The sequence below is a fragment of the Lepidochelys kempii genome, chromosome 14 (assembly GCF_965140265.1).
Source record: "Lepidochelys kempii isolate rLepKem1 chromosome 14, rLepKem1.hap2, whole genome shotgun sequence".
Classification (NCBI taxonomy): domain Eukaryota; kingdom Metazoa; phylum Chordata; order Testudines; family Cheloniidae; genus Lepidochelys; species Lepidochelys kempii.
Window position 1 is genome coordinate 27,115,419 of NC_133269.1, and position 18,040 is coordinate 27,133,458.

At 43.6% G+C, this 18,040-nt stretch overlaps 2 protein-coding genes across 9 annotated transcripts in view; one reads left to right on the plus strand and one right to left on the minus strand.

Annotated features, from left to right (window-relative positions):
- GAS7 (growth arrest specific 7) overlaps positions 1-18,040 on the plus strand; it is a 369,130-nt gene that overhangs the window by 241,565 nt on the left and 109,525 nt on the right. The window lies entirely within an intron of this gene.
- GLP2R (glucagon like peptide 2 receptor) overlaps positions 7,288-18,040 on the minus strand; it is a 120,262-nt gene continuing 109,509 nt past the window's right edge. Inside the window, exons 12-13 of the mRNA XM_073310817.1 lie at positions 13,635-13,676; positions 7,288-7,623 (exon numbers count right to left, since the gene is read on the minus strand). Of these exons, the coding sequence (XP_073166918.1) occupies positions 7,288-7,623; positions 13,635-13,676 (378 nt within the window). The remainder of the gene's footprint in view (positions 7,624-13,634; positions 13,677-18,040) is intronic.

Genomic DNA, 18,040 nt, shown 5'->3' on the forward strand with positions numbered 1-18,040 from the left:
TTCCCAAACCTGAGCCATTCTTTTTAGTTGACAGATCTGAGGAACTGTCCCAGATTGAGGTGTCACTGGAGGAGGTTTTGGAACAAACTGATGAACTAAACAGTAATAAGTCACCAGGACCAGATTGCCTTCACCCAATTGTCTTAAAACCTTCAGATTCAGCCCTGTTGGTCAGCATCCAGTCAAAATGTCTGTTCCCCTGGTTACTTTCTCCACATTCTGAAACAAAACATTGTCCCCAAAACATTCCAAAAACTTATTGGCAATTTTGTGTTTTGCTGTGTTATGTTTCCAACACATTTGGGTAGTTGAAGTCCCCCATTACTATCAGGTCTGTGTTTTGCATATTTCTGTTATTTGTTCAAGAAATGCCTCATCCACCTCTTCTTCCTGAACATTACCTGGAATAAAAGATTGATTACCAGACTGGTCACAGGGTAATGGGTGTGGAACCAGGGACACATGACTAATTTATGGAGACTATACTATAATATTTTTAAATAAAATTTTTTTACTTTTCTTGAAATCAGCAGAACCATCCAAAAGAAGAAAGTAATGGCCTATTCCCTGGATTCTTGTTATAGGGCTTCCCAGCTTTGTGTTCTGGGTGAAACTGAAGCTTATTTAAAAAATTTAAAATAACATTTTGTTTTTCCCCTCATGAGAGATGCAGGGCTGTTAGTTTAACACAGAGCCACGTTGCCTCACTCCATTGCAGCATTGACAGGGGAGAGCTCAGAGAGGCTTAAAATATTTGGTTGTGCGGGGAGGCTTGGCAACCCCCCTGCCCCTGAATGAGCCTTGAGCTAGGCCTCTGTATCTGGATCTCAGGGGAAGGTCCTGCCCCACACTTGAGTCAAAAGAAAGCTCATTTCTATGCTTATGCTGGTGGAGGGCCTTCTGGAGATATCTCGGCTTCCTGACTAGGAATTGAGGTTTTCCTTGTTTTCTTTTGTTTGGCACACTCTGTGAGCCCGTGGTTTATATTCTGTGACCCAACAGGCCCACTCTGCCTCATGTTGATTAGCACTTATTGAGTAGCAGATGATTATCCCCATTGGCATCAATGAGATTACCCCAGTGAGTAAGTGCTACTCAGCATGGGTAATGGCTGCAGAATCAGTTGCAAACTAAGCATCTCTTGATCTTAACTTTGCCATGTGCCCCACCCTCATCCCCTGGTCCTCATGGAGACTGTCTTTCTTCTGGATTGTTTTGAGCTTTTTTGCAATATAGTTTCTTTTCTATAATTTCTTTTCATTCATTATAATTACAGTCAGGGGTGCTGGGAGCCATAGAATCAAACTGTAGAACCCTGTAGATGATGGAAACCTCTTCAAGCCAGGATGTGCAGCAGCACCCTGACTTACAGCACCTATGATTACATTGTCATCATTTTATATCACAAATGAATAAAAATACAATTAAAATACACACATTTAGAAGCAATAGTAAAATTCAGTATTGCCAGACTTCTCAAAAGCTGGGAATTCTATATATAAACTATTTAGAAATAGTTGAGTAAACAAGGTTCCTTTAATGAACTTAACATTAACATGATTTTCAATACCATTATATTGGCTCCTTGGGTATTGCTGAAACCTGCAATGGTGGGTCTGCAGAGCCAGCAGCATCTGCTTTCCTCAGGGCCTCTTGCTCTGCAAGGTCCATGGAGTTATGGGGCTGGAATTGTTTGAATAGAGAATGAAGTGCCTGGATTATGGTAGGTTATTTCATGGGAAACTGACAAAAAGTGAAACAGAATCTGATACTGAAGGGGCAGCTGAGCAGGGGCTTTGCAATTTGTTGACTTAGTAAGAAGTGACTCGAAAGGACAGAAATGTGTGAAGGAGGGGCTGTAATATGGCATTTGTGCTAGAAAGTGATTTAAGATGAAACTCTGTATTTAAAATCAGAGGAAGCTGGAAGTTTCAGCTATTCTTTCCCATTTAGTATTGGATCGGTTTGTGAAATACTGTGCCCCAAAGAACAAAATATGCAGGAGTTTGTAATTCTTTGCAAGCTCATTTCCAGCTCAAAGTGAAAGTGTATCTAGAATTATTATTACACTGTAAGTCCTCTGAGCTCCCAGCCTGAGCACCTGTCATATAATCATCTTGGGCCTCTTTGTGTACAAGGAATTAGGTCGTAATTAAATGCTGGCAATGACCTGGAATGGCCGTAGGATTAACTATCCATCTGTGTGCTTCAGCTGCAGACAGCACTAACTGTTGAGGCTGCACCTGTCACTCTAGTCTTTGGTGTTTTCATGCATCTTGACAGGCAGAGAATGTATGAAGCACCTGGGGCACCTCCCGCTTCTCCTGCATGGCTGTCTGGGCAGTGAATGTACCTGATGGAAGGGGGAAAGGAGGGAGGTTCAGAAGAGAGGCGGCCACCTGCTCCACATGGACTGTGAGGCTGCTCGTCAGTGAGGAAGGTAGGAAGAGATGGTGAACAGTGCAATGAGGGGTGTGCCGGATGCTTGCTAAAAGGCAGGAAACTCTGGCTGGTGACGGGGAGAGAGGATGCGCAGGAGATTCCCACTTGGAACCACCACTCAACTTGTGCAGTCTCCTTACATGTAGCTACCCTGGGAGCTCTGGATAGTGCCCTCCTTTCTCCCCTGCTGCCAGTGCTGTGCCAGATGTTCCCCGCAGTAAGGAGATATATTCAAAGGTGTCCAGTCTCCTGGCACCCAACGTGGTCCCTCTCAGAATGTCCTTCTGTGAGGCCATATCCCTGGAACCTTGTGTGCTCTGCGTGGCTGAATGTTAGGATGCTAGGAGCTGTGCAGAGCCGGTTTGGGCCCAGTTTCAGAGATCCCTCTATTGCTGTACATCCTTGTGCCAGCAGCCAGCAGCCCAGATCATTGCCCTGGGCCAGCAGAGTGTTCCAGACTTGGGCCCTGAGGGTACACTGTGCTCTGCTCTGGATAGAATGTGGAATTTCAGAGTTGGCGCCATGATGGGAAGGCATGAGGGGATTAGTTTGGCATGCCCCATGCTGCTCTGAGCCTTTGGCATTGTGTTTCAAAGGAAGGAGTCTTCTCCTTCCCCAGCCTTATCCATTGCTAGGTCCTTCCCTGGGCTAGACCCTGCACCCACAGCAGCTCCAGGTCCCTAACCAGAGTCCCTTGTTCTAGCAGAGTTAGAAGCCATTGAGGTTTAAGCCTGCCATTGAGTGGAGAACCAGCCCTTTGCAGCTGTGTGTCTAACCATGGATTGCCAATTAGCGTGTTTAAATGTCCTGTTTCTGTATTACAGTGAGGCAGGACAGGGCAGATCACACAGGTCTGCACCTTGGAGGAATTAGCATAGTTTAGGAAATCCAGAGTAGGCCATGTTACTGAGTGCCGTACTGACCCCCACTCTGCAAGATCAGAACAATGGGCGGAGCACAGTCCTGCGAAGCAGCACGTGGCTCTGCCAGTGATGTCGTATGCTCCCTGTGAGTTCCACGCTCTCGTGCAGTTGTGCTGCTTCCTTCAAAGTTGGAGGCCAGTCTTTGTGGACTGGTGCTGCTCCTGAGACTAAGGAAGCTCTCTGTCCTAAATGGATGTTGGCAGTGTTATTGTACCTGAGGAAGAGCTCTGTGTGGCTCGAAAGCTTGTCTCTTTCATCAACAGAAGTTGGTCCAGCAAAAGATATCTCACCCACCTTGTCCCTCTACTGGCCTAAATGGAAACGGATAAGTTTACTCATACAGCTCAGCAGTGTGCCATCCACAATGACTCTCCTCTTACTGTTCTGTCACAGCATGACACATGTTCAACTTCTGCTTCATGGGGGGCGAGGAAGAGCATTTGTCCCTCCTTGTGTGGATTTGTTCAGCTTGAGTACATGCCTACCCCATTAGCAAATCTGGATCACTGTGAAGAACTGTGTGGGAACACGTGCACACAACACACACACAAACATGCACACACACGTATGAGCACACACACACAGAGCCAGTGACCACACCAAAGAAACTCATATGAAACACCTCAAAATAAATCCAAAAAATGTTTCTTCACTAGATGTAATTATTCATCTGAACTCCATAAAATTGAAAACTAGATTAGCATATGCCCAAAATACCCGTCATGCCAAACAATAAACAAACCTGAAGGAAACATGCCAATATTCATATCTGTCAGCAAAACTGCAGGACAGAGAAGCAAACAAAATACAGATGATGTATCATGATTTACATAAAGGGACAAAACAGTTCTCTTCTCTATTGTATTAAAAGCATGGCAGAAATGAGCAGATAAAGACACAGGGATGATCTGTGAAATCTGCTATGTGCACCCACAGGGTCCCATTCATGACCAGAATGCAACTTGCTTTCCTTGGTTGCCAGATTCACCGAAAACAATATCCCCCCTCTCTTTTAAACACCATCAAGACCGAAAGGAAACGCACCACCAGATCTGCAGGAACCGTCAGATTTTGCTTTAATTTCCTTTGTGTGATTAAGAGATAACTTGGGATGGGGAGGGGAATGTTAACCCATGGCAAGAGAGTCAAGGTGGGTGAGGTAATCTTCAGCTCTGGGTAAGCTTTGAAACTTGTAACAAGAACAGGAGTACTTGTGGCACCTTAGAGACTAACCAATTTATTAGAGCATAAACTTTCGTGAGCTTCAGCTCACTTCATCGGATGCATAGAATGGAACATATAGTAAGATATATATATATATACACATACCGATAAGTTGGAAGTTACCATACAAACTGTGAGAGGCTAATTAGCTAAGATGAGCTATTATCAGCAGGAGAAAAAAACTTTTATATTGATAATCAAGATGGCCCATTTAGACAGTTGACAAGGAAGTGTGAGGATACTTAACTTAAGGAAATAGATTCAATATGTGTAATGACCCAGCCACTCCCAGTCTCTATTCAGACCCAAGTGAATGGTATCTAGTTTGCATATTAATTCAAGCTCAGCAGTTTCTACTTGGAGTCTGTTTTTGAAGCTTTTCTGTTGCAAAATTGCTACCCTTAGATCTTTTCCTGAGTGGCCACAGAGGTTGAAGTGTTCTCCTACTGGTTTTTTGACTGTTATGATTTCTGATGTCAGATTTGTTTCCATTAATTCTTTTGTGTAGAGACTGTCCGGTTTGGCCAATGTACATGGCAGAGGGGCATTGCTGGCACATGATGGCATATATCACATTGGTAGATGTGCAGGTGAATGAGACCTGATGGCGTGGCTAATGTGATTAGGTCCTATGACGGTGTCACTTGAATAAAGTGGTTCTGTTGTGCGGTTGCTGGTGAGTATTTGCTTCAGGTTGGGGGGCTGTCTGTAAGTGAGGACTGGCCTGTCTCCCAAGATCTGTGAGAGTGATGGGTCGTCCTTCAGGATAGGTTGTAGATCCTTGATGCGCTGGAGAGGTTTTAGTTGGGGACTGAAGGTGACAGCTAGTGGCTAGATGGACTACAAGCCGTCAGGAACAGTATCCCTGATAATGTCACCGCAAACCTGGTGGCTGACCTTTGTGACTTTGTTCTCACCCATAACTCTTTCACATTTGGGGACGATGTATACCTTCAAGTCAGCGGCACTGCTATGGGTACCCGCATGGCCCCACAGCATGCCAACATTTTTATGGCTGACTTAGAACAACGCTTCCTCAGCTCTCGTCCCCTAATGCCCCTACTCTACTTGTGCTACACTGATGACATCTTCATCATCTGGACCCATGGAAAAGAAGCCCTTGAGGAATTCCACCATGATTTCAACAATTTCCATCCCACCATCAACCTCAGCCTGGACCAGTCCACACAAGCGGTCTATTTCCTGGACACTACGGTGCTAATAAGCTATGGTCACATAAACACCACCCTATACCGGAAACCTACTGACAGCTATACTTACCTACATGCCTCCAGCTTTCACCCAGACCACACCACACGATCCATTGTCTACAGCCAAGCTCTACGATACAACCGCATTTGCTCCAACCCCTCAGACAGAGACAAACACCTACAAGATCTGTACAAGCATTCTTAAAACTACAATACCCACCTGCTGAAGTGAAAAAACAGATTGACAGAGCCAGAAGAGTACCCAGAAGTCACCTACTACAGGACAGGCCCAACAAAGAAAATAACAGAATGCCACTAGCCATCACCTTCTGCCCCCAACTGAAACCTCTCCAGCGCATTATCAAAGATTTACAACCTATCCTGAAAAATGATCCCTCACTCTCACAGATCTTGGGAGACAGACCAGTCCTCGCTTACAGACAGCCCCCCAAACTGAAGCAAATACTCACCAGCAACCGCACACCACACAACAAAAACACTAACCCAGGAACCTATCCTTGCAACAAAGCCCAATGTCAACTCTGTCCACATATTTATTTAAGTGACACCATCATAGGGCCTAATCACATTAACCACGCTATCAGGGGCTCATTCACCTGCACATCTACCAATGTGATATATGCCATCAAGTGCCAGCAATGCCCCTCTGCCATGTACATTGGCCAAACCGGACAGTCTCTACACAAAAGAGTAAATGGACACAAATCTGACATCAGGAATCATAACAGTCAAAACATTTCAACCTCTGTGGCCACTCAGGAAAAGATCTAAGGGTGACAATTTTGCAACAGAAAAGCTTCAAAAACAGACTCCAAGTAGAAACTGCTGAGCTTGAATTAATATGCAAACTAGATACCATTCACCTGGGTTTGAATAGAGACTGGGAATGGCTGGGTCATTACACATATTGAATCTATTTCCTTAAGTTAAGTATCCTCACACCTTCTTGTCAACTGTCTAAATGGGCCATCTTGATTATCACTATAAAAGTTTTTTTCTCCTGCTGATAATAGTGCATCTTAGCTAATTAGCCTCTCTCAGTTTGTGTGGTAACTTCCAACTTATCGGTATGTATATATATATCTTCTTACTATATGTTCCATTCTATGCATCCGATGAAGTGAGCTGTAGCTCACGAAAGCTTACGCTCTAATAAATTGGTTACTCTCTAAGGTGCCACAAGTACTCCTGTTCTTTTTGCGGATACAGACTAACACGGCTGTTACTCTGAAACCTGTCATTTTGAAACTTGTCTCTGTCACCAGCAGAAGTTGGTACAATAAAAGCTATGACCTCACCCACCTTCTCTGTCTAATATGCTGGTACCAAGATGGCTACAACAACACTGCATAGCCCATGGGAAGAAACTTCCCATTCTTTTTCTCCTGTTGCAGGAACACAGCTTGTGAGGGAGGAAGAGGTCCTTTTGACCGTGCCTTTATTATGCTGTCCTTTATAAGAGCCTTCTAAATCTCACTTTCTTCAAAGACTTCCTCCGTTGTCTCTCCAGTTGTGACTTCTCCTTCGCTGCTATCGGACACACTAGCCCTGGGGTAGGGCTCTCCAGTAGGGCCTGGCTCTGAGCTAAGGACTGCTCTTCTATTCAACAGCGCCTGCTGGAGCTGCACAGCCCAGGGCTCGCTCACTTCCATACACAACCTGTTATTGGCAAAGTGGTGATGTTTTTGCTTCTTTGAGCATTTCCCCAGATATTTGATGTTTTCCCCAAGGAAGCACTGCATGCAGCCAAATGGATCAGCCAGCAGGAAGCGGGACCATTGCTTTTGGAGTTCTGCTTTCACCTGTTGGAAAAAGAAAACAACCTGACACAAGGTATTTCTGGTGTGTGGTGACTCTCATGCAGGCAAAAGATGCTGGGCTGACAGCCCTGCAGTCTGTCCTTTCAACTACTCACAGAGCAGTGTAAGAACAAGCAAGTTGCCGTGTCTCAGCCCTGACTTGATGTGAGCGCTCTAGGGGACAAAGCGGAGGTCAGACCACAGGGCCAACTCAGACCTGGACTTTCTGATACACCTGCCAACAAGAGGGTTGTCTGTGAAGTAGCTGTTGGGATGTGGCTGCCTGTCTAACAGTAAGTGTGTGGAGACCAGCAAATTATGTCAAATAGCCCACTTAGCAGCTGGCTACAGTGACGGAGAGGCGAAAGACTGCATTCCTATGTCAGTCTCCTGAGCTAGCCAGTTCCTGCTCCGTTCACCACACTACACTCTAGAGGGAGTGACAGTGACTCCTATGTTTATATCCCCAAACACTTTCCTTTAGGGGACTTTTTGTTTTGAAATGCTTAGAACCACTGGGGATTGGTACAGGACTTTGAAATTGGGCAGGAGATAGTCCTGGGGCCTGGGCGATTTGCATAAGTTGTATGCTCTGGTCTGTGGTTTGTACAATACAGCTGCCCCAAACCCTGAATACTGTATAGCCCTCCACATGCATCGTCCCCGTGGCAGCACTGCACATGGAGCTGTAGCTCCAGACAGCACATAGACAAAATGGATCTACAGCCCTACCACAAACAGCATCAGTGTACCCCTTGGCCTAGGGAAAGTCCCCTTTAGAAGGAGCCACGAATTCAAGTCTTACTTTTGCTGAGTGCTGTTAATAATTCTGTGCACTTTGGAACCCTTGTCATTGAGCTAGGCCTCCTCTTGTGCAGGCAAGTATCAGCCTGTCTTACAGGAGTAGCTGAGCAGTTGCTGTATGTCACTTCTGAGAAAGCTAGGAAGAGAATTCCAGCCTCTCATAAAGAAGCTCCAAGCCTTACCCTCTCACCATGATGCTTCTCAGGAAGAGGTGATCAAATGTACATGCTGTCAGTACAATAGGTCTACTGCTGCATAGGTAAGCCAATGTTTGATGTCCCTCACAAGTAGCGAGGCCAAGGAGATAACAGCCTACTATCACTGAGTGCTAGTAGAGGTATCTTTTATCTTCAGTGGAAGAGATTAGGTGCTGTGGAACTGATGGGGCTGGTTTGCTGCTCATGGTCTAGGCAGGAGTTGTTACTGTTGCACATTATAGAATTTCTGTTTTCCATTTTTTTTTTTAAAGAAACCATAGGAAAGCTGTGCTAAGCAAACATTTTGATGGTTTCCGAGTCAAGAATAAAAGTTGCCTATGCATCCACACAGAAGGGGACAAATTAAGGTTTCCCTTGTCCCATCCTAACTTGAGTGTTTGACTTTTCAACTTGAATAGTGTTCTTTTCATGTAGATTTTGGGTTTGTAATTATAGGTGGCACAGATAGTGATGGCTAAAGTTAAGGTTGCCTAACACTTCCTGTTTTCAGTTGCCTATGCTAAACTGTAACTTTTCGGGCAGAAGTTTTTCTTGCAAGATGTTTGCTTCAGGCTTAATCATTTTGGAAAGTTTCACCAACAATGGTTCAAGAGTGTCTGATGAGATTAGGAAAAAATACATTATTTTGCTGATGTTAATGAAATACTAGTAAGAATTTTATGAGATTCCCCTAGTGCCTCCATGCTTTGAAGTAGGGACTTGAAATTGGCAGGTGTCAGAGATCTGCCTTTTGCTGTTCCTGTGAAAAAATGCCCAGTTTTTGCCAAGGTACAAACCTTTGAAAAATCTCAGTTCGCACATGCTCAGTAGCCTTTTTTGGAGTTTGGCAGTTGAATTATGTGAAGATTCTATCAGTATTGAGCATCCTCCAATCCTGCACAGCTCCTATGTTCCAACTGGATTACATCTTCCCTCTGGTTGAACCATCTTGGTGCATCATGAGAACCCCATGACTACAGTGCACCGCAGCGGATGTAGTCCAACCAGGGAGCCCAGCCCACAGAGCAGAGTGGGAGAATGCGACACTCACGGTAGCTCAGGCAGGCACAATTCAATATTGAAATGAGCCACCATGAAATGTTTCAATCTAGGGGTGTCAAAATGTTTAGTTTAGATCAAAAATGTCAAAATAAAATGTTCCAGCATTTCTGAATCAAACATTTTTGGAACTCTCTGTTCTGCGAAAAATTTGACGTTTTGACTTGTCATCCCTATGGGACTAAACAATTTCAGAATATTGGCATTTCCTGCAGGATGGACATTCTGATTTTTGCTTCTTAAAATTCAGACTTGACTTCTGCCTGAGGTAGAATTTGTTTGAGAGTTTGAGCAAAAGTGGTTCAGTTATTTCCAAGAATAATTTTAGTGAAAACTACTTAGTCTTGACAACATCAAACATTTTTTTCAACTGGTTTTATAAACTGCTACACACCTCCATGCTGAATAGGAAACTGAAATGCCTCGTAGTGGAATAATCCTATACTCAGAATGTTTTCTTTCACTGTCCCCATAAAAATCTTTCCAGATTTGGCCAAGTTAATACTGGAGGAAAATTGCCATTTTCATGTGCACTGTAGAATTTGTTCAGAATCTGTCCCTTAATTTTCTGAATATCACACATGCTTCTAGGCCTCAGTGAACCTCCTGTATTGTAAGCTTGTCTTATGTAGATAACTAGAACGCCGCACAGGAGATAGACAAAAAAGGTCCTCCTGGTCTTCCAGTTGGTCTTGCTATTTGCAAGAGCACTTATCCAGTTATGTGTAAAAAGAAAAGGAGGACTTGTGGCGCCTTAGAGACTAACAAATTATGTGGAACTGCATGCATCCGATGAAGTGAGCTGTAGTTCACGAAAGCTTATGCGCTAATAAATTTGTTAGTCTCTAAGGTGCTACAAGTCCTCCTTTTCTTTTTACGGATACAGACTAACACGGCTGCTACTCTGAAACCAGTTATGTGTGCAAATGCAGTCATATTTTTGATGTATGTCTGTTTTCCATTTTTGCACCTTCAGTTCATAAGGACTAAAAAAAAAGTATGGCTAAATGCAGCTTTAGGGAGAGATTTCTGTACATGTTTGAGTTGGGGCACCTAGAAGTTTGTTCAGCTCACATATTTCAGTTTAATTCTGATTAAGCTCAGCTGCCATTTTTCTAGCTCTCCTCCAGAAGTTTAATGACTGTTAAACCAAACACAATATTTATTTCCAGACAAAAACTATATGAAGGAGTTCAAACTAAAAGTACATATCAGTTATTTAGGATAAGGGATACTGTAATTACAGGAATATTGTAATTATCTCTAGAACACAAACATTATATACCCAGGAAATTCAGAATTAAGGTTATATTTAAAAGAAATCCAAATGATAAAATCAGGAAATACTATATACAGTTAGGGCACCCAAAGAACCTTAGCTATGTCCTGTAGGGTCATTATGCACTGCTGTTATTTATAAGATATTTTAGTGTTATTGGTCCCACACTAGATTAAACTGATTTTTAAAGACACATAGGAGTTTTTTCTGTTTTTTTTCCCCTCACTACAGGACAGAGTTAACAACAATATGCCACAGGCACTCAGTTGCAGATCTAATGTCCACATCCCTGTAAATTTACTTCTCCTAAATAGATGCCCTACACTACCGATAAGGAATTGCAACTTTAACTCCATCTTAATGTAATTTTATCTAGGAATTTCCTTTTTTTAATTATTAAAAATTTCAGACATGAACAATAAGCCAGAAACCCAAAAACAATGTCACCTGAAGATTATTCTTAAGAAGTTAAGAAGGATAAAGACTGTTAATCTTAAAAAAACCCCAAACAAACAAACAAACAAAAAAAACCTCCAAAGCTTATGCACAAGATTTACTCAGAATAAGTGATATAATCTGGGGAGGATTTTTCATATATAACAAAGATGTTAAGTCCCTGCTTTAAATGAGAAACAAAACACAACCTTAACTATGAAGCAGGAAGTGGCGCCTCCATAAAAATGTCTTGTTTAGAGCAGGGTGAGAAATGATTTTTCCATACCATGAAAATTTTTGAGATACTGAAAAATGTTCTTATTCCAAATTGGGATGAAATGTCAACACAGTTTTGCAAGCCAAGAAAACAAAATATTTTTTGTTTGGGTCAATCAAAGCACTTAATTTTGATAATTTTGAAGAGTTGTTTTGATTTAGACATTTTACTAAACCTTTGAAACAAAAGGTCATTTTGACAGGAAAAAACAATTTTTTCTGGTTAAAAAAATGTTAAAAAGGGATATTTTGACAATTTCAGAATTTTTTTCAAAAATGTTTTGAATCAGGAGGTTTGTGAAAATTGACCCTGTTTCACACACACACAAAACACCCCAAAATTCCTGCCCGCCACTAGTCGTGTATTCCTCATTTAAACAAAAACAATAATGATGACATCTGGCTCTTATATGGCATTTTCATCTGCAGATCTCAAAGTGCTTTACAGAGGAGGTCAGTATCCTTATCATTTTACAGATGGAGAAATTGAGGCATAGAGCAGTGACTGACTTGTCCAAGATTGCACAGCAGGCCAGTGACAGAACTGGAGGTATAACCCAGGTCTCTGGGGTCCCAGGTAGAATCACGGAACCACAGAATATCAGGGTTGGAAGAGACCTCAGGAGGTCATCTAGTCCAATCCCCTGCTCAACGCAGGACCAACACTAACTAAATCATCCTAGCCATGGCTTTGTCAAGCTGGGCCTTAAAAACCTCTAAGGATGGAGATTCCACCATCTCCCTAGGTAACCCATTCCAGTGCTTCACCCCCTCCTAGTGAAATAGTGTTTCCTAATACTCAACCTAGACCTCCCCAACTGAAACTTGAGACCATTGCTTCTTGTTCTGACAGCTGCCACCAGTGAGAACAGCCTAGCTCAATCGTCTTTGGAACCCTCCTTCAGGTAGTTGAAGGCTACTATCAAATCCCCCCTCACTCTTCTCTTCTGCAGACTAAATAACCCCAGTTCCCTCAGCCTCTCCTCATAAGTCATGTGCCCCAGCCCTCTAATCATTTTAGTTGCCCTCCGCTGGACTCTCTTTAATTTGTCCACATCCCTTCAGTAGTGGGGGGACCAAAACTGGATGCAATACTCCAGGTGTGGCCCCACCAATGCTGAATAGAGGGGAATAATTACTTCCCTCAATCTGCTGGCAGTGCTCATAGTAATACAGCCCAATATGCCGCCGGCCTTCTTGGCAACAAGAGCACACTGCTGACTCATATCCAGCTTCTCGTCCACTGTAATCCCCAGGTCCTTTTCCGCAGAACTGCTGCTTAGCCAGTTGGTCCCCAGCCTGTGCATGGGATTCTTCCTTCCTAAATGCAGGACTCTGCACTTGTTGTCCTTGAATCTCATCAGATTTCTTTTGGCCCAATCCTCCAATTTGTCTAGGTCACTCTGGACCCTATCCCTACCTGTAGTGCAGTGTCTCTCAACCTTTCCAGACTACTGTACCCCTTTCAGAAGTCTGATTTGTCTTGTATACCCCAAGTTTCACATCACTTAAAAACTACTTGCTTAAAAAATCAGACATAAAAATACAAAAGTGTCACAGCCACGCTATTACTGAAAAATTGCTTACTTCATCATTTTTACCATAACATTATAAAATAAATCAATTAGAAAATAAATATTACATTACATTTCAGTGTATGATATAAAGAGCAGTAGAAACATGTCATTGTCTGTATGAAATTTTATTTTTTACTGACTTCACTAGTGCTTTTTATGCTAGAACAACTCCACTAGTTTCAGTGGAGTTACTCTGCATTTTTATTTACCTTAGCGAGGGCTGAATCTGGCTACTGTCTCTCCTGATAAAAAGAGGGTATTGCCTATTTAGGAGAATGCACTCATGGAAATCGCAGTGGTTAGTACTGTATTATTTTATTGTCATTCTATTCATTGCCTTGAAAATTCTACAGAAATCAACTAGTAATACACGTTGTGGTGCCTTACCTCTCCGTTAACAAAGCAGTATAAAATTGCTACAAGGAAACCCTATAAGAGAAAGAAAATGAGAAGAAAATTAGATTATGGAGGAGAGACTGATTCCTATAGTCTTAATTTAAGGGTGAAATTACTATTAAAATCTTCATAATACTAATCCCAGGACCATAAATCTTGGTTCCTTAAATAATTTTCTCATATACAATAAGTTTCTTTTAAGGGATTGCTAATATGACCAACAAAATTGGTTAAGTGGTAAACCTTCTAATAAGTGTGAAACAGATTTGTACTTGATATACTTGAGGCTATTTTGTTGCCAACACTCAAGAATGGAGATAATCAACAGTTTAGCCTCTTGTACAAATGTCGATGTAGTATCTTCTGTACGCTACTTCTAGCACAGTGGATGCCATCCTGAGGAGTCCATAGTACCTTATTAGTTCAAAAGGCCTTGGACAATGCCATGATCTCCAGGAACTTGATGGAAAGAAGTCTTCCTCAGAAACTGGACATGGAAGGAAGCTCTGGCTTGCTTTGTTATTACACCTATAGCCTTGAAACGTCCTCTTTAGTCCCAAGGGATTTCACCAACTTTAAAATGTCTAGCAGCGATGTGACCTCTAATGTTTATTACAAGGCTGGATGAGCTGTCCTTGGTGGATGCTCAACAGGCTGCTGTGTTTGGATCCATCCACTGGATCCCATGTGCACTTGACTTGGTGGGTCTGAGCGGAGGCTTGGCATTGGCTCTGGGAGTGCAGGCACTCTCAAGGTACAGAGCCTCTGTCTAGCACCCCAAGGGCAGGCTCCACAGCTCCCATTGGCCGGGAAGCTGTGGAAAGAGCCAGCGGGATCCCGCACCTCGAACCCTCTCCTGTATCCCAGCCTGGAGTCCCCTCCTGCACCCAAACTCCATCCTGGAGCCCGCACCCCCCCAAACACCCCAACCCCATTTCTCAGCCCCCTCCTGCACGCAAAACCCCTCATCCCTGGCCCCACCCCAGAGCCCACACCCCCAGACAGGGCCCTCACCCCCCTGCACCCCAAACCCCTGCCTCAGCCCGGAGCCCCCTTCTGCACCCCAAACTCCGCATCCCTGGGCCCACCCCAGAGCCTGCACTCCCAGCTGGATTCTTCACCCCCCACACTCCTATTCCCAGCCCGGAGTCCTCTCCCACACTCTGAATCCATCATTTCTGTCCCCATGTGGTGCCCACACCCCCAGCCCAGAGCCCATACTCCCCTGCACCCCATCTCTCTGCCCCAGCCTGGAATCCTCTCCTGCACCCCAAACCCCAACCCAGAGCTCACACCCACAGCTCGAGCTCTCAGCCCCCTCCCACACCCTAACCCCCTGCCCCAGCCTGGTTAAAGTGAATGAGGATGGGAGAGAGTGAGTGATGAAGGGAGGAGGGATGGAGTGAGCAGGGGTGGGGCCTTGGAGAAGGGGTGGGGCAGGGGTGTTCAGTTTTGTGCAATTAGAAAGTTGGCAACCCTGCCCCAGTCTTGCCTAAGTCCTGTCCCAGTCTTGTCTTTGTCCAGTCTACTCTAGCCTCGCTCCAGCCCTGTCACTGACCTGCTCCAACCTTGCCTCCACCTTCTCATCCTCCCCAGACCCTTGGACTCTGATTACCTGGCTTTGACCTCTGGCCTGTATCTGGACACTGGCTTCAGTATTCACTTGGCTTGTTCCTGGAACTTGACCCTATGGCCTCAGTCTCTGGCCTGCACCTGGACTGTGCTGACAGTTCCAATTCTGGTTTATCTATGGATTCTGATCTTGATTTTTACCCCGGCTTGTCCCCAGATCTTGATTCTAGCACCACCCTCGGCCTAGGCTCAACCCTCTGACTAGCTGTGACCTACACTCACTAGGCCTGATTGTTGGAGGTAGTGCCTGACAACCATGGCTGCTCTACTATCTCTAACTCTTGATTAGAGCTAGCATGAGTATGTCTGTGCAAGCTGGGGATCACACCACTAGCTCATAGTGTAGACAGCCTAAAATGGCCAGTGAGAGAGCCTTCTTTTTATAGGTTCCAGTTCCTATTGTCAGGGGACTCTCCTCAGTAGCTTCAAGTCCCTTGTCAAATTCATAGTTTCATATATCCCAATGCCAAAAGGGATCACTTTGATCATCTAGTCCGACCTTCTGTAAAATACAAACCAGAGAACTTCCCAAAAATAATTCCTAGAACAGAGCTTTTAGAAAGACAGCCAATGGTGATCTGTTGTTTGGTTACAGCCGACCTAGAAGAACTGATTTTCCTGGGTGGCAGCTATCTCTCTGTCCTAGGATGCTTCCACTTGAACAGGTTAACAACTCTTTATGGCTCTGCCTTGTTCTGCAAGGGAAAGGCTATTTCAGCTGTTATTCATTGTTAATGACTGTTCCAATCAGGTTTGCACCCTTGCTGTAGCCATGCTGGTCCCAGGATATTAGAGAAACAAGGTAAGAATGTAAGAACATAAGAACAGCCAAACTGGGTAAGACGAAATGTCCATCTATTCCAGTATTCTGTCTTCTGATAGTGGCCAATGCCAGGTGCTTCAGAGGGAATGAACAGAACAGGCAATCGTCAAGTGATCCATTACCTGTAGCCCATTCCCAGCTTCTGGATAACAGAGGCTAAGGACACCACCCCCCACCCATCCTGGCTGATAGCCATGGATGGACCTATCCTCCATTAATTTATCTAATTCTTTTTTGAACCCTGTTATATTCTTCACCTTCACAACATCCTTTGGAAAAGAGTTCCACAGGTTGACTATGCATTGTGTCAAGAAATACCTCCTTCTGTTTGTTTTAAACCTGCTGCCTATTAATATAATTTGGTGACCCCTAGTTCTTGTGTGATGAGAAGGAGTAAATAACACTTCCTTATTTATTTTATCCACACCAGTCATGATTTTATAGACCTCTATTATATCCCCTGTTAGTTGTCTCTTTTCCAAGATGAAAAATCCCAGTCTTATTAATCTCTCCTCATGTGGAAGCTGTTCTATACCCCTAATCATTTTTGGTGTCCTTTTCTGTACCTTTTCCAATTCCGATATATATTTTTTGAGTTGGGATGAACAGATCTGCATGCAGTATTCAAGATGTGAGTGGGCATACCATGGATTTATACAGAGGTAATATGATATTTTCTGACTTATTTATATTTTATATATATTTATATAGGGTAGGTGAGGAAATATCTTTACTGGACCTAGTTCTGTTGGTGAAAGAGAAACTTTCAAGCTACACAAAGCTCTTCTTCAAGTCTGACCAGAAGCTGGTCCTCACCCACCTCATCTCTCTGTTCCATTCAGAGACAGACATCCAGTGCCAGACCCTTCTCCTTAACACAGAAAGTATGACGCAAGGGGTCAGGGAAAGATGTCAGTAAGTGTATAAACATACACATAAAAAAAGTTCATAAAAATCAAACTGGAATTCATAAGTTCCCATAGACAGATCCCCAAACTATTCCTGTGATATCCCTCCTTATCTTCAAACATATCCCAGAAACACTTATTCTCAGTTGGGCACATAAACAATCATGTTTGCTCCTGTGGATATTATCTGACATTCAGATTCTTCATTTAAGCTACACAGACTTTAGATATAGCCTGTGCAATTTAACTTCCTATGGTTCTTTCATCCAAACACCTCAAATAAATAACTAAATGCTTCCCCTTACCTTATTACACTCCAACTCTCCTCTTTCTCCACAACCTCACAACATTCTATCTTCCCTTCTGCCATTATCAATGCCACAATCTTCTTTACCCCATGTTACATCAGGGCACAAGTGTACAACCAATCTCCCATATAAATCTAATTACACGAGTCCTTCTTAAAGAATTTATCTCCCCTAATAAGAATGCCCCAGACACTGGGGAGGGAGGGAGGACTCTGTGGTGGCCACAACAGAACTTTTCTGGCAACTCTTCTTAAAAGGCTCTTCTCTTGCTGGAGAAGTCACTGCTACTAAGGGAGTGAGGCATATTGTGTCAGCTGATGGCCCCAGGAGCCCTACAAAGCCCATTTTAAAGGGCCATTGCTAAGCTGAAAAAGCATCTGCTGCTGGCATAGAGTACCACAGTTTCCCTGTCAGTCCTTCCGAATGGCTGGGAGCCCTCTTTAAAAGGCTCATCTCCTGCTGGAAAAGCTGTTGCAGTTCGGGGAGCTGTGTGTGCAGTCACACATGGCAGCACTGCAAATCCTCCATATGTATTGATATAAAGAAAGAGGCAGTGGACTTGATCCTCAGCTAGTATCAATCACTGTAGCTCCCTGAAGTCAACAGAGCTATGCTAATGTACACCAGTTGAAGATCTGGCACAATATATTTGCATATATATATATATATATTGCATCCGACGAAGTGAGCTGTAGCTCACGAAAGCTTATGCTCTAATAAATTGGT